Here is a 23,458-nt window from a genome sequence, read left to right on the forward strand (position 1 = left end):
GTATGTATGTATATTTATATATATATATGTATATATATATATGTATGTATGTATGTGTATATATATATGTATGTATGTATGTGTATATATATATATATGTATGTATGTATGTGTATATATATATCATCATCATCATGATCATTGTCGTTTAACATCCGCTTTCCATGCTAGCATGGGTTGGACGATTTGACTGAGGACTAGTGAAACCAGATGGCTACACCAGGCTCTAATCTGATTTGGATGAGTTTCTACAGCTGGATGCACTTCCTAACGCCAACCACTCCGAGAGTGTAGTGGGTGCTTTGACGTGCCACCGGCACAAAGGACATTCAGGCGATACTGGCAACGACCACGCTCAATATGGTGTATTTTACGTGCCACCTGCACAAGTGCCAGTTCAGGTAGAAAAGAAGAAACACAGAGGGAGGAATAGAGAAAGAGAAGGAGATATGAAGGAAAGAGAGGGGTGCTATGAAGAAAAGAGGGAGGGTGATATGAGGAAAGAGAGAGTGTGTGAGGTATTAGAGGTAGAGAAGGGGAGAGGAGGGGAAGAGAAAGTGAGACAGAGGGAGGGAGAGGAGGGGAAGAGAAAGTGAGACAGAGGGAGGGAGAGAATGGGAAAAGAAAGAGAGACAAAGTGAGGGAGAGACAGGAAAGGATGAAAGATGTGAGAGAAAAGCAGAAACAGAGTGAGAAGAGGGGGGAAATGAGAAGTATATGTGAGGTGACAGGAGGAGAGGTAGATGTTGTGAGATACAAAGGAAAGGAAAGAGGGCTTTAATAAGTGTGTCCAGAGTTAGCTTTCTTTGGTATTTCCTATTGATAATGGCTGAAGAGCTAAAAACACACTGAGAATGCAACAGGGGGCAGCACTGGACTGATATGGTGTTTTTACACCTTTTTACCATAAGAGAGAATTTTTTTCTCCATGGTAACTGCAGTGAATTTACCTTTAGAAGTTGAAATATGTCACAAACATATTTTAACCACTTCAAAATGGTTGACATAAAGTTACAGATGCAGTCTACATACTTTAAATCAGTTGATGTAAATTTATGTACTTAATTTGTGTACTTGGTTTGCATCGGTTGACATAAATATATGTTGTTGTCTGAGCTAACACTAATTAACCTAAACATATGCTGGCTGATAGGCTGATGTTTTATCTAAATATTTACAGCCCACTAAGCTGCTTAGATGTTTTATCTAAATATTTACATCCTGGATGTAGGCTTTTGTACTATATAAGCTGCAGTTTAGGTGATGATACCACATTACCACTATGGCTTGCAATCAACTCAAAGCCAATTTGTGTTCTTTGCTAATGTTGTAGCTGAATCTTGTGGTCCTGCTTATAATTTATGGTTGCGTTCTGGTCATGCACATAATTTACAGTTGTTTCCTATCACTCTGTTTCTGTCAGCTTTGTCATGTCCTACCACTTTGACTCCTCTGGCTTCATCGTCTATGCAAGTTTCGTCCAATTTATTGTTGTTGTGTCCAGCTATGCTAAGCTCCTACACTGTACTTCCATCCCCATCTGTTTCTTCTGGTTCAATTGATGACTCTGAGAGTGAGTATTTTCCTAGTATGCAATTTGATGATTCAGATAGCAATGATGATACTCCTGTATGGCACCCAAGAGACAATTTTGTCCAACAGTATGGGTTTACTGGTATGCCTAACATAAAAACAAGCCTTGAACATGTAAGTTTGCCATTGGAAATCTTCCATGAGTTTTTAATGGATGAAAGAAATGACTATGCTGAAAACCATCCCCAGTATGTCAGGCCCAGGCATGGTGGTGATTGGTTTACAACCACAGGAATTGAAGTCGAAGTTCTCCTTGCCCTGCTAATACTGATGGCATCATGAAGAAACCAACCCTGGTGTCATATTGGACATGGGGATACAGCTATGTTGACACCTTTCTTTCTAGAAATGATGCCATGTGATCGCTTTTTTTGGTGCTTCTCAGAAATCTGAATTTCAACTCAGCTGAAACTAGGATAACAGGCTACCAAAATACATTCTTTTATTGATGAATTGGCAAAAAATTTCAGACCAGTATGTATCCCTACACAGGATGGTGAGAACATACAGAAAAATATGCAGCAGGATCTATGTAAGATAAAACATCGGAAGGAGGAAACACCATACCAATGCACCAACAGTGGCATTCTTGCTCTAATGTGGTGGGACAAGAGAAATTTCTGCATGTTGTCCTCTATGCATTTGGCAAGCATGAAGGACACTAGGAAATTAGTTGAAGATAGTAATCTGATAATGAAACCAAGTGTGGTTGTTTTGTACAAAGAAGGGATGAGCGGGATCAATCACTCAGATCAGCTGGTAACGACAGAAAATCGGTTAGAAAATTTGAGAAATGGTATAAAAAAATTTTCTTGTATATTGTTGACATCATCATTTCCGATTTGATTTGGCAGATGCCTGGAGGTGGTGGGGATGGATTGAAATTTGAAGTTTGCTATTCTGGGAAATTATGGAAGTGTCAGGTCTGCCAAGATACCGAACACGTAGACGTCCTGATGCTGGATACTCTTCTCACCACTTAGTGAAGGGACATGGGCATTTTCTAAGATTGCTTGCCCTCACCATAAAGAAAAGTACAGCAAAGAGATGTTCTGTGTGCAAAGTGAAAGGGAAACAAACGGAGACCAGATATTTTTGTTCTGATTGTAATATACAGATGTGCATGGTACTATGTTTTGAGACATGTCACACCAAAATTAATTTTTGAATTAACTTGTGCAATGTGATTGTATAAAGCAAATAGATGAAGTTTGTCTGACTTGTGCTGTCAATTGATTTACTCCTGCAGAAATACCACATCAGTGTTCTGCACAGTGATATAGTTTAAGTAACTAAACAAGACCTGCTTTGAAGCAGTTGATGTAAATATGTGTGAATGTTATCTCACACTAAGTTTTGACCTCAATCGGCATGATTACCATGGCAGTGCATGGGCTACCTAATGCACCACTGCCATGAAGTGGTCAGCTAACCTAAAGTTCTATGTATAAAAACTTAAACAGCAGTACCCAGTACATACCTCACAAACTTTTGAGACTTTGATTCCTCATTTCATGGGTTTGCCTGGCATATTCTGTTAGAAATATTGCCAGCTTTTGTAACTCACTGTTCTTTCATCGATAGTCAGTCATCTAGGTTTTTTAGTAATTATTCTCATCCTTCCATACTGAAGGTTGATAGCAGTAGTTCCACATGTTTACCAGTAATGTTGAATTGTTACTTTTAATTAGTTCAGTTAAAAAAGGTAACTTTTGAATTCGCTTTTTGTTTTGTTTAGGGGGTCTGAACCTTTCCACTATAATTTAGATGACAATTGTTATAAATCTAATTAGTTTGTTTTCTCCATATGTATTATACATGAGAGATATTTTTTCTGAGATATAGCTCGTAATTCCTTGTGTGCATTATATATGACTATTCATGTGTAATTTTTTGTTTTTCAGCAAATGCAAATTAAGTTAGAAGATGCTGCCTTATTAGATTTGATGTGTAAGTAATATATTTTTATATCTCTCTTTTGAAATTATAGTTTCAATAGTATAAATTAGTTATATTATTGTCTTATATAACTATTTATATGCATGCAGTGTACCAACCACTGCTTCACCATACTCCAAATGCGGAACTAAGCAATTGCACCCATTCTTTCCCAGAAGTGTAGTCCTCTAAATACTTCTCTCTGACAGTTTATGCTTGAAATTGATATAAATGAACAGTAATTTAAGTTAAACGTGAATTTCATTAACCTTACCACCCTGGCTGAGCCTGCAAAGAACATCAAAGGTTGATAGGTTGGGAAAAACCAACTCTCACCACTGAAAAGCTAAATCAAATAATGTATACATATATGTAGTGGGCATGTAAAAAGCACCCACTACACTCTTGGAGTGGTTGCTAGATCAGATTGGAGCCTGGTGCAGCCCACTGGCTTATCAGACCTCAGTCAAACCGTCCAGCCCATACCAGCATGGAAAGCGGATGTTAAGCGATGAATAATGATGATGATGATTGATTGATTGATATATATATATATATATATGATAACCATTAAAAGTTTGCAGCCATTTACTCAACATGCAGGAATTGAACACCTATTTTGTATATCTTAAACTACCTCTAAAGAGATTCAACTTTCAAATAATTTTTTATTTTATTAATTTTCTGAAGGTCTGAAATTGAAACAGCTGTAAGGGATGTTTGTCAATTTTTTAATTAATAAATTATTATTTATTAATTACCTCTCTATTTTCTCATCTTAGTATAATATATAGATATATATAAACCATGGTTTATATAGTTACCTTGCAGTTGAGTATTAACTGTAATGTTCAACATTGTATAGGTAACTAACCAGTACTTCATTGGATTTTACTATCCCTGAAGGAGGTTTGTAACCTTTATTTGTACTTATATATATATATATATATGTATGTATTTATAAATTTACATACACATCATCGTCATTATTTAAAATTTGTTTCCAATGCTGGTATGAGTTGGATGGTTTGACAGAAGCTGGCAAGCCAGAAGACTGCACCAGGCTTCACTGTCTGTTTTGGCATGATTTTTATGGCTGGCTACCCTTCTTCACCCTAACCACCTTACAGAGCGGACAGTGCTTTTTATGTGGCACCAGCACTGGTGGTCTGTTTTGGCATGGTTTTTATTGCTGAATGCCTGTACTAAAGTCAACCACTTTACAGACTGGACTGGGTGCTTTTTACTTGGCACCAGCACTGACAAGGTCTGTTTTTGTATGGTTTTTTACAATTGGATGTCTTTCTTTAGAGGAGATACATGGTTACCTCAGTCAGAGGGAGAGAGAAACCTTGTTACAGAATTCTGCATTTTTGGAAATCTTTACATAATGTGGAACTTTACAATGCAGAACATATTTTTCCATTGATTTTCATGAATCTCAGTTGTAAAACTGAGATGCATTCTAACAGAATTCTTTCAGAAAAATGGAGATAAAACTATAATTAGTTATACAATATTTTTATGCATAAAAATAACAATCTTTAAACACTTGCAGTAGGATGATTGTATGTATACATAGAAACTTTTGAAGAGAAAAAAATTGGGGACCTACACATCGTTTGCGCAATATGCAAGTGGAAATCCTGGAATGTCTGGCCATGTGTTTTGCCAAACACCAATCATAACTTGGCTATGTTGTCAACTGCATCCATGTTGAATGTTTTGTAGCAGTCTCTGTAGATTTATCCCCTTCAGTTGCTTCGATTCATTGGTTGGAGCAAAGAAGTCATTTTCTTGGGTACATATTCTAATTAGAAAGATCATTTAAGTTCACGAGGTGGTTTAATACACTGTCTAAACAGAACAATCCTTTGAAGGATCTATTACACCTGATACTGCAGCTTTCTACAGCTGGATAAAAAAAAGGTTTGTCTTGGCTTGTAGTCATTCAAGTCTTATTTGAATGCCAAATTGCAGTTTTCAGATTGGTTCACAAGATGATTTTACTTCATATCACCAGTAGCATTTCCTCTTACAAGGAGTGTCAGATGATTTCTAGCAACTTTAAAGCATGATGCTGAACTTAATTCTAGAAATAAGGCACATGAATCCAGAAAATCTTCAAAACATTTTAGTTATAAAATATACACTTGTATATTTTTTTTGCTGCTGCAAATATTGGTAAAATCATTATCATTTAGCATCCACTTTCCATGCTGGCATAGGTTAGACAGTTTGAGTGGAACTGTTAAACTGGAGAGCTGTACCAGGTTTCTGTCTGATTTGTCTTGGTTTCTACTGCTTGATGCTCTTCCTAACACTAACAGCTCCAAGAGTGTAGTGGATGCCTTTCACATTTCATGTGTCACTGGCATGAGTGCCTTTTACGCGTCACCAGCACTGGCCATGACTATGATTTCACTTGGTTTGACAAGTCTTCTCAAGTACAGAAAATTGCCAAAGGTCTTGATCACTTGTCATCACCTCCGTGAGAGCCAACATTCGAAGATCGTGCTTTACCACCTCATCCCATGCCTTCCTGGATCTCCCTATTCCACAATTCCCTCCACAGTTAGAGATTGGCACTTTACACAACGAAGCATACTAGCTTCATTTCTTTCAAGCCTTTGCTTGTACTCTGAAGTCACAGCCCATGTTTCACTGCTGTGTAGCATAGCTGTTCACACACAGGCATCATATAATCTGTCTTTTGACTCTGAGAAAGAGGCCCTTAGTTACCAACAAAGGTAAGAAGCTCTCTGAACTTTGTCCAGCCTATTCTTATTCTAGCAGCTACGTTCTTGGAGCATTTGCCTCCACTATTGATTAGGTCACCTAGATAATGGAAGCTATCAACTACTTGTTGGTATCCCCCTTAGTGTTTGATGGAGTCTATTTTCTGTGCATTTCTAGCGTTAATTGTACTTGTACCTCTGCCATACACAAAGACTATCCCTATTAACCTTTCTCTTATATTACTGCACCTCTTGGGTACAATACCTGATGGGATTTTTGATTTGTCTATTTTCCTACTTACTAAGACTTTTATCTTTGTTAAGTTGGTTCTAAGGCCCTTTGATTCCAGACCTTACATCAACACAATGAGGTTGACAAAGTTACAGAGGTTTTATGAAATTGTAAATTCATGAAAATATATTTTACAAATCGTATACTGTCTTGTATGTAGTATGTGTCTATAATAATAAATGCCAAAACAAATTTCTGTATCACACTTTGACCCCACCGCTCTCACTATTCAATGACACTTCTACTATTCCTCCTGCTGGGGTGAGAGTAATAATAGGCATAGAAATGGTGAGGGTGTTAGTAGATTGATGGTTGTGATGGTAATGGGGTGATAGTAATAGTATGAGCTGTAATTGTGATAGAGGCAGAGGCAATGGTGATGATGGTGGTGGTAGCCAAGGTGGTCAGGGATGATGGTGATAGTAAGCAGTGTGAAAGACAGTGGTGATGGTGGTGGAGGGGAAAATGGTGAAGTCAAAGGTATATATATCTCAGAAATCAGGAAGTCTCCCCAGGTGAGCCACTACTTCTCTGTATTGAGAGTTCACAGCTCTGATACGACAGACATGTGATTAGAATGTCACAGGAAAGAATCAGAAGATGGATTCTTTAAGCTGAGCCAATCAATAGGAGAGTTAGGGGTAAACCAAGAATGAGATGGTCCATGGTCTCAGTTTGTCACACTTTGGAATCTAGGCATAATCACAGTTGTTTTTGATAGGATACTATCGAAAAGATGCCTGAGGATTGTACCCCACAACCTTCTCAGGTATAATGGGTGGTGAAGATGCATAGATGTGTGTGTGTGTGTATCAAGAGAGGGAGAGTTTCATAAAAACAAGACTTGAAAATTATTCAGCTACATTTATATGTTTATGTCTATATGGAACAACTAATGTTTTGAAAAAGTATTTTTCTTATATTTCAGAATAGATTTTAGATTGTATTGAATTTCGATTTTTGTTTGTTATAATGATTTTCACCTCTCTCTCTCTCTCTTTCTTTTTTGGTCAGATCACCAGATGAAAGGAACAGGCATTTGGAGAGTTTATAAAATGGTTAAAGAACTTGGTATGTTGTATGTTAATAAATTGAACAGTTTTACAGATTTTTTTTTTTTTACTCTGGCTCAGTTGGCAAATAGTTAAAGTATTATACTGTAAGGTGAAAGATTTTGGTGGTCATGTCCTAATAGTCAATATATTGTTCCAAGCAAGGACCCTTGCTCTACTGGCCTTTATCTTGCTGAACTAGTTACCATTCCACATAGTATGTGTGATTAATGTTCAGCTTAAATTAGTAGGGATTTACAGTTATTAAATAAAATAAAAAATAAAAACAGTAACAAAACTGTAAGGATCTATAGTTGTAAGTTAACTTTGCTTGTAGGAAATGCTGAATTTCTGTAATTCATGTTTATAGTATGGAAGATAAAATGTGATTTTAGAGTTATGTTAAATTACTTCACATGAAAGCATGGCAGAAATCGTGGAATATGTAATGGATTTGTAGAAATCATAGAACATCAATCCTTTTTTATATTTGATCTCACTCTGTATGTTCTGTATTGAAATTCCACTTGGATTAAGTTTTCTTTTCACCCTTATGGGTTTCATAAAATAAAGTACCAGTCAAATACTATGAGCATCTTAATCAATTGTTCCAATATGCAGCAGGCTAGAGTGGTAGAGGCCAAATTCCTGCCTAATCTTGGGGCTACAACAAGTGAGGTGAAACGCTTGTTGAAATACACTGTTGACACCAATGTTATTTGTAACACCCTACATTACTCCCAGTACAAATTACTCCCTCCATTTTCTTATTCATGCACCCATACAGTTAGCCACTTTGTGAACTAATATTTATCTATTTTACTTCTGCCTTTTGAGTTGTTCTAAATCACAATGATATGTATTTTTTGTTTGAGACTAATGAACATTTTCAGGTATAGTCAAATTAACTGCAACTTTTTCTCCCCTAATTTTAGACAAAGACAAGGTCCTAAATGCTGATAGCCTGCAACAATCACTTTACCAAAGCCTTTCCAAATTGTATAATACTGTAAGTTTAAGTTTATATAAATTCTAACACAGCATTTTATTTTGATGTTATTATTATGCAAAAGTTATTATGTGCTAATTTAGTTAGCAGTGATATTATCCTGAAATTTGGTGGAAAGTTTCTTCAAATTTCAAGAATCTTTCTTAGTATTATTGTAAAACACAAGATAGTACTTTTGTCAGTTGACAATGTGTGTCAATTCCAATAACCTTTAGTGTTTTAGGTAGCAATTTTGGTACTGTGTCAAGTGCATTAATTGCCACAGAAACAGTTTCCATCCTTGTGTTCCACATTCCCACCATCTCTCTGGTTAGATCATGATATTTTTCAATTTTCTCAGTTTCCATTATATCCACTCTGTGCCATATGTGATTGCAAAGTTTATGACATTACACTGTGTATTTTTTATGTCCCCACAGTCATTTCTAGTCTCCTGGACCTTGTTAGTATGTTGGTGGTACGAGACATGAATGGTAGTAATGGCGGTACATTTAGACTGGTGGCCATTTATGCCTTGACGGGCTGCAAGGCCAGATTTCTTCAAGTATCTAGAAACTTTCCTGAGAATAACTCATACTTTAGTGCTAGTAGATGACTAAAATTGTATTTTGCACACACAGAATGACTGTGTGGAGTTAGTGCATAGCAGAAGAAAGTGCAAAAGCCTCATAGACTTCCAGCTGTTTGACAAGTATCAATTGGATTTCCCTGATGTACCAGTGTGGACATGGCACAACCTCAATGGATCATCCAGATCATATGTAGATAGAGTATTTGTTAGGTCAGTAGATAAGGATAACATAAGTTGTCCACAATTCAAATTGGTTGTCTACACAGACCACAAATTTGTGATTTGCACAGTCAATTTAGATCTGGTTACTAGAAGTTGAATGTGTCTTTTTTGGCACACAAAGACTACAGGGACCAGATTAGTGAACTAGTTATGTGGCAGTTGATGGCATCAATTGTCAAGAACTGGTGGTGGGTCATACTGAAGAAGGTGATAAGAGATAGTTGATAGCATTTAGCAAAGAGTTAGCAATAGAAAGAAATAGATTAGAGGGAGAATAAGTTAACAGGTTAGAAGAGGCGATTAGTAAAGGCACTGTGATCGATGTGCTAGCAGTGAGAATAGCCCTTGACCATTTCTTTGAGCTCAAACATGAAGGCTGTGTTGTCAGAGCTAAAACCTGTGCACTCCAGCACAAAGGAACTAAAGCTGTTCAATGGGCCTGAATGGTGGAGATGCAACATGGAAGCAAAACTATGATGAGCAGATCAGGATGGGCATGTACGTGCTACTTGATTCCAAGCAGATGTGTTTGGCTTTCCAGCACCACTTCGTGTGGTTGTTTGGGAAGGATGATGGGTTGACGATGGTAGCAGTTTAGTTCATGTCTAGGTGGCCTGTTGCAGTTCTTGGCAGCAAATGTGAGGTTCTGTGGAAGGCCTGAAATATGGAAGGTGATGAGTGATTGCACAAGTTACAAATCACCTGGTTTGAATTGTCTGCCCTATGAATTCTATGAGCTGCCAGATTTGTTTGGTTGCCACTTGGGAGATGTCTACCATAACTGGCAGCAGAATGGGATAATTCCTAGTGCTGTTAGCCAGGGTGTGGTAATGCTGCTAGGGAAGGACATCTTCATCATGATCATTTAACGTCTGTTTTCCATATTGGCATGGGTTGGACGGTTTGACAGGAGCTGACCAACTGAAGAGCTGTTCAGGTTTCCTGTCTATTTTGGCATGGTTTCTATGGTTGGATATCCTTCCTAACACCAACTACTTTACAGAGTGTACGTGGGTGCTTGTACACAACACTGGTACAGGTGCTTTTGACTCCATGAGATTAGCGATGCTCAGCTGGAGAGGGTTGCAGGGGACAAGCTTGTATGCAAGGGCAGCCATGCTTTTACTTAACTTGTTGTGTCTTTTCAAGCGCAGCAAACCGTCAGGAGTCTCGGTCTCCTGTTATCCCACGTCTTCCTGGGTTTACATTTTCCACATGTTCCCTCTACAATTAGAAATGAGCACCTCTTGATGCAAGTGTCTTTGTTCATATGCATTACATGACCATACCAGTGCAGCCTTCTCTCTTGCACGCTACATCTGATGCCGTGTATACCCAGTTTTTCTCCCAAATCACTCACACTCTGTCAAATATGCTCACTGATATTACTCATTTCTTTCAAGTCTTTGCATATTCTCAGTAGTCACAGCCCATGTCTCACTATCATGCAGCATAGCTGTGTTTACATAAGCATCATACAACACCCCCTTTCACTCTGAGGGAGAGGCCCTTTGTTACCAACAGAGGTAGTAGCTCTCTGAACTTTGCCCAGCCTATTCTTATTCAAGCAACTATGCTTTCGGAACAATCACCCCCACTAAAACTGTCTACTTCTAGGGATCCCCACTGGCATAAGAGGGAGTCTATTTTTTTGTGTATTCCTGGTGTTTAATGCATCCATACATCTGCCATTTGTAAAATCTACCTTCTCCGTTCGTCACCCAGTGATACTGTTGCACCTCTTATGTGTCCATAGCTTGCACTGGCTACACCTTATGGAGTTTCTCCTGACACCTTTTTTACATATCGAGCTGGGTCATCTTCCTGAGAGGATCTGCAATTTGTATGATTTCCTACTCATCAATACTTTGGTCTTTGCTGAATTAACTCAAAGGCCCTTTAGCAGCCTTTCATAGTGACACTTCCAAGCTTCTTTCTTTGCAGAATCATAAGTGCTAGTGAGCCATCATCCATGTGAACACATTTCTCTCCTACTACATCACAATTTTCTCTAATACACTGTCTTGCAATCTGAAACACTTCAACCCTCTGGTCATCACGACACAGAACATTGGCAACTTCCTCTTTTCTGCTTCTTCCCTGGCTAAATACACCTGTCTTCAAACCCCACTTCTATCTACCTGATATAGTTCCCTGTTACCACCACTCTTCCAGTCCTGTTTCTTTGCTCTAATGGCCTTATCTACATTGTTCCACCACCATGTCACTCTAGGTCAGGTTGGGTCTTTGCACCAGCCGTAGATTTGCTCTGTGGCACTCAGCAAGTGGTACTGCAAGAATTCTCAGTTGTCTTCTATGTTTCGAGTCTGTAGTTCCTCCTGCTTTTCATCTAATTTCTCAACTAGGGTGTCCCTAAATTTTTGAGCACATAAAGGATCCTTAAGCTTCCTGATCCTTCTTTACCAGATTAGTCTGCTTCTTGGCAATCTTGCCTGAAGACTAAAGTTACTGATGACTAGTCTATGCTGGGGAAGGGGGTAGGGTACATTCTTCACCCGGGAAGGTCTTTGCATTTATGAGCAACCATGCATCTCGCTGTCTGGTGAGAATGTAATCAATCTGGCTAGTGTGGTCACCCAATTGATAGGTAATCAAGTGATTGGCTGGCTTCCTGAAGTTGGTGTTGCAGATCATTAGGTTATTTGCATCACAGAACTCCAGGAGCCTTGTTCCCTCTTCATTTTGAGAACCAATTCCATAGCCCCCATCTGCTCCATGGAAGATATCTGGCTGCTGCCCAACATGTCCATTGAAATCAGCCATGAAGATGAGGTCATTGTCACTTATCTTTGAAGTAGCCTGCAGAAGAATATCATGAAAGTGGTCCTTTTGTTTATTTGGTAGCCCTGTCTTAGGTGAGAATGGGGGCATAGGCAAAGATAATTGTTGCTGTATTATTCTGCAAAATGAGCCTGAGCTCAAGAACTCTTTCACACACTCTGATTATCTCTGTTACCTTATTAACCCATTCCTCTGCGAGAAGTATGTCCAAACCACCTACCCCGTCACTGTTACCTTCCCAGAAAATTTTATACCTATGTGTCTTGTCTGTGAGGAACCTGGCTGAAGCTCCTCTCCACCTTCTTGAATGCAACACGCCTCCATTCAAGCATCTCAACACTCTCATCAGACCTAACTTTCAGTGTGCCTACATTGACAGTGCCAACTCTGAAAGACTGGAAAGGGACATGATAGGGAACATGGAAAGTGGGGACGACTTTCAGCATCTGAATAGAAAGTTTCAATGAGTGTTTGATAATAGGCATGTCATATCGATTGTTCCCACTTTAATGTAACATCATTCAGTCATATTAAAATTGCAGTCTCTATTTGGAGTAAGTGTAATTTAAGCATTATTGTTGCAAACATAAATGAGTCAATGATTAAAATAAAGAAACAGCTAATTGGTTAAATCATTATAAGTAGAGAGAAAGGAGTAGGTGATTTGTTAATTGACTAAATAAGTAATGCAGAATCCTTTTGGTGCAAGCAGTAATGTGAATGAGACTACTAATGGGAGGAGCTATGAGGGCCTACTGGTGTAGAGGCCTTCAGTCACAGAGGAGAAATATCCAGTATAAGTGAAGAGATATCCGGTATAAGAGAGGAGATATCCGGTATAAGAGAGGAGATATCAGGTGTAAGAGAAGAGATATCAGGTGTAAGAGAGGAGGTTTCCAGTATAGGTGGTGGGGGCAGGATTGTGTGGGCACATCACGAGACTAAAAGTGAGCAAAAGGCATCCAAAAAATTATGATTATGAGAATTAGCTAAATTAAATTACAGGCAGGTTAGTATTTTATGAGGTAGAAACAAATAGATGAATGATTAATGCAAAGAAAGAAAATTATTCACTTTGCTGGAGATGTTGATATTCGTGGATGATAACTAGCAAGCAGTATGAGAGAATTAAGCTCTCCACATGGATGGAGGGATAAGGAATTTTCAGTCCATAACTCTGCTAAATGCAGAGTTTTAAGATTTCAGCTGAAGTGTTAGAAAGGTTGGCACTTGCCATTGGTCAGGGAGGTCTATCCACAACAAACTCCACTTTATGCAATACATCATAGAGAGGGCTGGAACTAAAGTTGACTGGTGGATCTCTGATTAACTTGGATCATTCCAAAGCATTCAATAGGGTCGATCATTGCTACTTGGAAGCTATCCTGAAAGTGGCTAGTTTTGGATGGCAGTATCAGCATATGCAGATGACATCATCATCATGGTGTTGGATGCTTCTGAAGTGGAGATGGTTGGCACCATTTTAAAAGAATACAAGTTAGTTGCAGGGCCAATGCACCGACATATTGGTGGCTTGTGGCTGGGTACCTGAAGAGGCAAGTTGATGCTGTTAGATGGCATTGTTGGACACTGGACTGATGGACTAGTGAAACTGCTCAGGGTCTGGTTTGGTCCTAACACCCAGGTGGATAAGAATTGGGATGAACAAGGTGGCCAGTCTTAACCAGAAATGGGCCAAGAGAAAGCTGTCCCTGAAAAGTTTGGCAGAGGTGGCAAATACCTACATTGCCTCCATTATCATTTAATACCTGACCATTGTGCCCTGCTCCACCTACTGCTTGATCAGGTTGGAATATCTCTTATTTATTTTCTTGTGGAGGGGACACATTCCAATGGTCAGGTGGTCACCCTCTGTGTGGCAGCTTAGGCATGTTGTGGTTTCTGATGCACAGATACATGCTCAGGTTGTGCCACTAGCAACGATTTCTTGACTGAGTGTGTATGGGTTCTGTTTGTGAGGCATGTCTTTCTGCATCTTGTCTCGATGGAGTTGCATTCCTACATGAAAGAAAGACTGAGACTGGGCACTTAGAATGTCGTCAGGTGCTCAGTCCTTTATCTACCAGCAATGGGGCTGGTAGATGTTCCACTTTAGCAATATATAGAGGATTAGTGGTAGGAAACTATGATGACATTCTCAGGGAGACTTAGGCATTATTAAAAACAAACTATTCCAGGGGACTTTTTGGTTGGCGATTACCATGGATAATTTCCATATGTCCTTGGACTGGCAGTACTACCGAGGTGGGTTACCAGTTCAAAATAAACTCTACAGGCATGGATGTGCTGTCAGACAGGTTTGTCTGAGGTGTACACAGAGCAACAAAACTGTTCTGCACACACGGATTCAATGTATGAACATTACTGACTTGTGGAGTTGTTGAACAATTGCTGTTGCATGTGGGATGGATCTATCTCTCAGTTGAGTCAACAGTGATGCTTGCTCTGTTGCCTTCCTTTAGTCAGGCAGGTAAGGCAGTTTTCCTTTGCTTTGTGACTGACAAAAATGGTTGTCTGATGAATGAGGATGAAAGGTATGAGGACAGAGACATTTCTCTTTGGTAGAGCCCTCATTAACTTTTTGAAGTTTCACTTGAAAAAGAAAGTGAGGATGGAGAAGGAGATGTGGTCCTTGAGTGAATTTATTGAAAGGTGGATCAAAGTTGCAAAACAGCATGAATGACTAGTACCACTCTAAGTATAGCCCTGTGAGTCAGAGAAAAAGAATTGGTAAGAGGACTTGCCCCTGGTGTTCAGTGAGATATTGATGGTACAGTTCTACAATTGTCCCTAGACAATATTTTCTTTTTATGTTTTATTGTATACTATCTATATTTTCTATTTTTTTAAATATATATTTCATTGTATATACATCCCTACATTTTGTATTTGTATTGTCCCTCTCATCCTTCACCCTGGTGGCAAATAAATCATCATCAAGTGTCTGCTTTCCATGCTGGCATGGGTTAGATGGTTTGACTGGAACTGGTAAGCCAAGAGCTGCACCAAGTTCCAGTCTGATTTGGCATGGTTTCTATGGCTGGATGCCATTCCTAACGCCAACCACTCCAAGAGTGTAACGGGTGCCACTTACATGCCACCAGCATGGGTGCCAGTTATATGATACTGACTTCACTTGGCTTGATGAGTCTTCTCAAGCACAACATATTGCCAAAGGTTTCATTTACTTGTCATTGCCTCTGTGAGGCTCAATCTTTGAAGATCTTTCTTCACCACCTCATCCCATATCTTCCTGGGTCTACCGTTTCCTCAGTGGTCACAGCCCACTGCTGTGTAGTATGGTTGTTCACACACAGAATCATACAATCTGCCTTTCACTCTGAGGGAGAGGCCTTCAGTTACCAACAGAGGTGGGAGCTCTCTGAACTTTGACTAGCCTATTCTTATTCTCGCAGCTATGCTCTTGGAGCATTTGCCTCCTCTACTAACTTGGTCACCTACATAATGGAAGCTATCAACTACCTCTAGCTTACTCACCTGGCATTTGATGGAGACTATTTTTTGCACATTTCTAGTGTTTATTGTACCTGTGCACCTTCCACACACAGACTATTTTCCCTGTTAACCTTCTTCTGATATTGCTGCACCTCTTATGTGTCCATAGCTTGCACCAGGTACATCTGATGGAGTTTCTACCTATGCCCCTTCTACATATCAAGCAGGGCCATCCACATCAAAGGATTTGTGATTTGTCCACTTTCCTACTTACTAAGACTTTGGTTTTTGTTAAATTAACTCCAAAGGTCCTTTGATTCTAGACCTTGCTTCCACACCTGCCATTTCTTCTCTAGTTCTGGTAGTGATTCAGCTATAAGAACAAGGTCATCAGCATAGAGGAGCTCCCAGGAGCAGCATGACTTAAATTTCTGTTATTGCCTGGCGGACTATGATGAATAAGAGGGGACTGATCCTTGGTGAGCTCCTACTTGTACCCTGAATTCATCACTATACTTGTTGCCAACCCTCACCTTACTCACAGCATCCCTGCACATGTCTTGAACAGCTCTCACCAACCTCTACATCTAATCTTAGTTTCTGTATTGACCAACAGATAAGGGAGTGGGGGACTCTGTCAAAGGTTTTCTGCATGTCAACAATATGCACTACAGATTAGACTGTTGGAAAAGAAAAATTCCTAAAATTCGGCTACAACAAGTAACCTTAGATGCCAAGAACTCTGTCCTTAATAAAACCGTTTTCTGGAGCTGTACTAAACTAGGTTTTATGCTTATTTCCTCTATCCCTCTGTTCAAATCTTTAAGTATAGTTTCTAATGCACCTGTAGCTCCAGGAATACATTTTACCTGCACTTACCCGTAACTCAATGGCTAGGTCCTGGTACTTTACGGTTTTCTCTATACCTCTCATATTGACTTTCTCTTCATTTGGAACTGTAAAGTCAATTATCTGGCACTTTCTATTCTCTTTATCTACTACTAAATCAGCCCTCTAGCTTTTGTCACTGTCCATCTGAATGTTAAAGTCTCACAACATACCTCCGTGAAGGCTGAGGTATTGTTTTCAATCATGTTTGTTTGTCCGTGGACAAGATATCCCAAGAACCGCTGGATGGATTCAGATGAAACTTTCAGAGATGTTTGGCCTCGTAACTAGCACAAACTGATTAGATTTGGAGATTGATCTGGTACTGGACAACGTTCCTGAATTATTTGTTATATTTACTTTACACGATTACGATCTTATGTTCACTTTCAAGTCTTTCTCAGTTATCTCCCTTCAGGCTGTTTCCAAAGTTTTATATTCGTTTTTCTGTGTCTCTATCTTAGTAGAAACTGATGGATAAAGAAATCAAACTACATAAACAAATGGCAGCAAAACTGTTCAAAAATTAAATAACACTAACATATTTTTATAATATATATATTATATATACATATCAACACTTTACGGTATACTTACATATATACATACATCCATACATCTATCTAAAACAACAGCAATACTAAAGGAAGGCCGGAATTTAAGAGAAGAGAAAACCAAAAGGGTCTCGTGCTATTCATTTAAAAATTCCTGAGTAGAACTTATTAATATTACCTCTGCATTTGAAACTGTTTTGAATGGTGAGTTTGTTAACTTTTGCTTGTATTAGATAAGGATTTATTACTGTTACTAAATTTTCTACAGCCACCTTCACATATTATGATTACCATTGGGATCGATCAGGTACCGGACAAGGATTTTGGATTATTTTTCCATTTTTTTTACTTAATTTTTCAGAGCGGTTAGATTCATTTTTAGTATTCTTGTTTGTGAGAGCAGTCGAGTTTATTTTAGATATTCTCATTTTAAAAATCATCTCTGGCTAATCATTGAGAGGACATTGGTGTTGCCTTGGCAGAGGTTTACGCTTTCTGAGTGCTCTTATTATTATTATTGAGTGAGAGAGCAGCACACACCATCAAAGTGATGCTGGGGTCCAAATATACAAAACTCAATACACCCATCATGATTACCTGTCTGATAAGAGTACACCAGTCACATGCCTCACAACCATATGTGCACGACATGGTGATCTTATATCGGAAGCATCTGTTTCAACCACTAATGGAATGTCAGGCTTCACAGTAGTTATGACAGAATGCTCAAGTTCCTTCTTCAGGTTTTCAAAGCTTTGTTTGGCTCTCTCAGGAAGGGGAAATGTTGTGTTATGAATGAGTGGATGAATTTTGTCGGAAAAATGAGAGATCCATAGAGAGTAATAAGCAAACATTCCCACAACCCACTTTTGAGCTTTCATATCTGTTGGGGGTGGAAAATCTACAAGGGGTCTTAATCTTTTTGGATCTGGTTTGATGTTACCCTTAGAAATCTCGTACCCCAACAGTGTTATCCAATCAGTAGCAATGATGCTTTTACTTTCATTAAAGGTAAGTCCATACTTTGCAACAGCAAGGAAATTTTCTAAATTCTTGTCATGTTCTGTGCGATTGGTACCACAGACAGTAATATTATTTATGTACGTATAGGTTCCTTTGAGCTTCTCTTTAATGATTGAATCCATTACTCTTTGAAAACATGCAAAGGGTATACAACAAAACTGGTATAACTGGCCACAAGCTTCGAATGCTGTTTACATTTACTCATGTTCTTTGATTTGGATTTGATGGTACACACTTTGAAGATCGAGAGTGCTGTTGATTGCATGTGTTGCGATATCTTCAACCATCTTCCCAATTTTCCCAATATCGGTGTCAAGATAAGTATATCTGTTGATGGTCTGACTGTAATCTAAGACGAGTCTCTTTTTATGACACTCATTAGTGGTAACAAGAACTTGGGCTCGCCATGGTGAATTTGAGGGCTCTATGATGCCATCTTCCAAAAGCTTTTGAATTTCTTGACTTATAAATTGTTCATCCATTTTTACATAACGACAAGACTTAGTTGTAATTGGTTTTCAGTCTGTTGCAAGCGTTGAGAACAAGGGTGGTGCTTCTGTACTTACAGGAGTGAGGCTACAGAGTGACAAAAGGGGTCTTTTACCTGGAAATGAGATATGGACTCCTTCGTGTTGCTTGAGAAAATCATGGCCCAACAAGACATCCAAACACAGGTCCAATAGTAGTGACAGGTGCACACTGCTATAATGTTTTCTTCCCAAGTTCATTGTAACCTTGCAATGACCTTCCGTAGATTTTGAAAGATTAGTTGCGGCCATGTTTATTACTTTCGTCGATCTGATAACCGGCCACTTGTTATGATGAATGACGTTTGAGTTGATATAACTCTCAGAACTTCCGGTATCAATTAGAGCTGAAAGTGTTACTCTGTTGACATCTATTTTGATGACAGTATTAGTCAGACACTGTGGAGCAGAAACGGATAATAGAGACGAAAGCTGAAGTGCAGAGAAGGTGGTTGCGAGATTCTGTCCAGAACGCAGTGAAGAAGTAACATATTTGTTTTTTGACTGGCATATTTTGAAGAAATGACCCTTCTTGCTACAGTTTTTACATGTGGCCTCCTTAGCAGGACACTTGTAGCGAGGATAACGGTTACTCCTGCAAAAATAGCATTTACTGTTACCATTCGTGGTGGCTACCATAGTTTTGCCCACATCCGTGGTTAGATTATCTGTTGCTGCACAATTGTAGGCTGATTGAGGTGGTAAATGGTAAGATTTTGAGTAAGTACAAGCCATTTCAAGTGATCTGGCTTCATCATAAGCTGTTTGAAGATCAAGTATTTTCTTTTTGAGAAGCCTTTGTCGAATATCATTAGACTGCAATCCGGTGATGAAAGCATCTCGGATAGATTCGTCTCTGTACTTCTCAACGGAAACTGATTGAAAATTACAATCCTTGGCTAATGATTTGAGTCTTTGCAAAAATTCATTGAGACTTTGACCTCATTCTTGTTTGTGTGTAGCCAGTAGATGTCTTGCAAAAATTTCATTCCTGGGCTTCACATAGAGATTCTGTAATATTTGTATGGCATCATCATATGAAGAGCAATCAGCTACGTATTTGTACACAGATGGAGCAATATAGTTGATAAGTGTATTCAGTTTATCTGGTTGATGCTGTTCTAAAGTATTAATAAAGTTGATGAAGGTCCTGTGCCAGTGATTCCATTGTTTGGCTGCATTTGTCAAATTAGGATCTGTGTCAAATCGTTCTGAATGTAGAAATTGATCCATGTTTGAAAGAAGTTGAATAAATTGAAATGTAAATACCAGAGTACAAAACGAACAATTTCAGATGATGAGCATTTGTAAGGGGAACAGAATTGCCATATTGAAAATAAGGCTTTATTCAACTTCTTTGACAGATACAGTAGACAAATAATAATTTTCGCCAGGGAGTTGAGAATGAGTTAATGACAACGACATGATGCAGTATGGTAATGAAAAGCTAGCCAAAATAGTTACGCATAAAAAATACATACATACATGAACAGCATATATATTTTCATATAAACATGTATACGCAAACAACATAAACATGCATACACACAGTTCATTGCATTCTCACAACACCCACCACCAACATCATCATCATTGTTTAACGTCTGCCTTCCATGCTAGCATGGATGGGACAGTTCCACAAGAGCTGATCAGGCTGAGGCCTGCACCAAACTTCTGTGACTGTTTTGGCAAGATTTTTACAGCTGGATACCTTTCCTAACACCAACCACTCAGCAGAGTGGACTTAGTGCTTTTTACATGGCACAATTACAGGCAAGGTGTGTAGTGCTTTTTGCATGGCACAAATACAGGCGAGGTCAGTTTTGGCAAGGTTTCTACAGCTTGATGCCCTTCTGAACACCAACCACTTTACAGTGTGAACTGAGTGCTTTTAAGTGGCACCTGCACCGACAGGGTTACCAAGTACTTGCAAGACAAATTTAAAAAAGAAACTTTTAAGAGGGTAGGAGGTGATGATGAAAAGGTTAGTGAGACAGATACAGGTGTCTTGCTGTAGAGGAAGTACAAGGTTATCCGGCTGAAGAGAGAAAGAGCAAGAATGAAGACAGAAACAGGTGTGCTACCACAAAGGAAATACATGGTTTCCCAACCCGAGGGAAGTGCAGGAGAAGAAGATAGAGTGGGAGACAGCAGGATAGAGATGGTGGCAAAATGCCGGGCATATTCACAAGGAACAGGGATCAGAATATAAATGGGATGATTGAGTAAAGGAAGAAAGAGATATAGATACTCTTGAGGTTCAAATGCCATAATATAAGTGGCAGGATATAGTGAAGGGAGTGTGATTAAAGAGATGGAGTAAGTAGTGAAAGACTTGGGTATATATAAAGTGGTGGTGGGGCAGCGAGTAGCAATGATACAGAGGAACGGGTGTAGGGACAGGATTGGGGAGTGAGTGCTAAGCATAGTGTATGAAGGAGGAAATGTGAGAAAGAGATGTGGAGGTGTAGATTGGTTTGTTGGGGTAGGGTGAGTGAAAAGTTTTCTTGTTAAGTGTGGGTGGAACACAGTGCTTCTAGAACTCAGTTTCACTGACATGGGTGGGTCTTCTCAAAAACTTCATATCATCAGACATCCTCTGTGAGGCCCATCTTCCTGAGATCGGTCCTTACCACTTCATCCCATGTCTTCCTGGGTCTCCCTCCTCCACGGGTACTATCCACTTTCAGTAATCAACACTTCTTTATGCACCTGTCCTCAGTCATACACATCACATGTCCAAACCAACATTTGATTCCTCTTATGCCCAACTTTTCTCTCAATACATTTGCACTTAATATTTTGTAAGACATGAATCCATATATACTGCTGTTTTTTTTGTGAATTATTTTCTGAAAAGTTTTGTCTGAAAAATGGCTACTTAATCATTCTTTTAGTGACAATGGATTCAGTGATTTAATTGATAAATTATTGGCATATAAGGCTTTTGAGACCAGAGTGATAGATCTATTTCTTCTATGTACATTTTGATGACTAATTTTGATCTGACAGATTTTTTGTCAAGTGATTTGGATGAAATAATACCTGAAGAATAGCCAGACATTGGTCCAAAAATACCTTTAGGATTTGATATGAAACCAGTTGAGTGTTTTTTTCAACTTTTACCATTAAGTTTTGATTGGTATAATCACCTAACAAACTAATTTGTATGAAGAACAAAAGGAAGCAATGAACTTTGCTCGTACATGTATTGATGAAATTCATGTATATTGGGTTTTTTTTTCTGATTGCAGTAAAAACTTAGTTTTAAATTTCACAATATAGTGAATAAGCTGCAAAAAGGTCCATCTGAGTTCAAATTCCATGGAGGTTGACTTTGCTTTTCATCCTTTCAAGGTTAATAATATGAGTACCAGTTGAGCACTGGGGTTGATGTAACCAACTTAACTCTTCTCCCAGAATTGCTGGCCTTGTGTTACAATTTGAAATCATATTTTATCAGCATCTTTCTTCTCATCAACTTTTTGAGTGTATTTATTTTTTTTAGATAATATTATGCAATTAATTAACCACACAAGCACAATATTATTTTAGCACAAATGACTAATTATATATAAAAAACAAAAAGATAAAATTCTTTTCTGAAATATTGCCAATTTCCACAATAATCTTATCACAAGTAAAGATGCCATAAGTATTTGAATAAACAGACCATGTTTAGCCATTTTCTGCCTAATCATTGACTTAGAAAATTTTAAGTAGGATATTAAAAGTTAATATTACTGACTGAAAAGGATTTCTATTTGTGACTATGCAAATGAATTAAGAAAAACCGTATGGAAAAGAACAAAACACAACTTACCAATTTTAACAATATGAGAAGCAGGTAAAGAGTTTGTGTGTGTGTGTGTGTGCATGTGTGTCTTTTACTTTATTTCGGTCATTTTGACTGTGGCTATGCTGGAGCACCCCTTTAAAGGATTTTTTAGTTGAAGAAATCAACCCCAGAACTTACTCTTTATGAGCCTAGTACTTACTTTATTGGTCTCTTTTGCCAAACAGCTATGTTACGGAGACAGACACACTAACATTAGTTGTCAAGCAATGGTGGGGGAACAAACAGATACAAAGACACACACACACACACACACACACACACACAACAGGCTTCTTTCAGTTTCTCTCTACCAAATCCACTCGCAAGGCTTTGGTCTGCCCAGGGTGCCGCACAGTGGGACTGAACCTGGAATCGTGGTTGGGAAGCAAGATTCTTGCTACACAGCCCTGCCCAGTGCCTATAAATACACACACACACACGTATATATAATATACAGAGGTGGTGGTGGGGAGATTTTTGGGTAAAAGATAAGAGAAATAAGATCCAAGCAACATGACTTTTGCTGAGATAGAAAAAGAAAGGATGTGTTTTCAAAATTATTCAGAGCTACCCTATCGGGTAGCTTTTAAGCTAGCTCCTATGGAGGGCTCTTATTGGGCCTTGGGCCCAACAATGACATTTCATGCATTGAGTACATATTAGATTTGATTAAACTTGAGCAATATTTTTCAAGCAATGAAAAATTTTCAACAAAACAATGATATAATTTGTCGACTTGGAACTTATTGCAAAGCTGCATGATAAATAACATTGTCTTTCCATTCGGGGGTCAGCACATTTTTTTTCTATTTAACCTCTGTCTTTCTCTCTCTATCTTTCTGTTGATTGTTTTCAATCATCACCATCGCCACCACAACTGCTATACACACATCATTCAGACTTTTGACGCCACCACCACTAATACCTTTGATTT

General features: G+C 38.6%; 1 protein-coding gene across 4 annotated transcripts in view; it reads left to right on the plus strand.

Moving 5' to 3' along the window:
- Nucleotides 1-23,458, plus strand: part of LOC106877567 (centromere protein N-B-like) — a 136,755-nt gene that overhangs the window by 15,124 nt on the left and 98,173 nt on the right. For all 4 annotated transcript variants that reach the window (XM_052974164.1, XM_052974163.1, XM_052974162.1 and 1 more), the window contains exons 2-4: nt 3,498-3,543; nt 7,576-7,632; nt 8,549-8,622. In XM_052974164.1, coding sequence (XP_052830124.1) covers nt 3,501-3,543; nt 7,576-7,632; nt 8,549-8,622 — 174 coding nt within the window. In that variant the 5' untranslated portion in view covers nt 3,498-3,500. The remainder of the gene's footprint in view (nt 1-3,497; nt 3,544-7,575; nt 7,633-8,548; nt 8,623-23,458) is intronic.

The sequence above is a fragment of the Octopus bimaculoides genome, chromosome 17 (assembly GCF_001194135.2).
Source record: "Octopus bimaculoides isolate UCB-OBI-ISO-001 chromosome 17, ASM119413v2, whole genome shotgun sequence".
NCBI classification, from domain to species: Eukaryota; Metazoa; Mollusca; class Cephalopoda; order Octopoda; family Octopodidae; genus Octopus; species Octopus bimaculoides.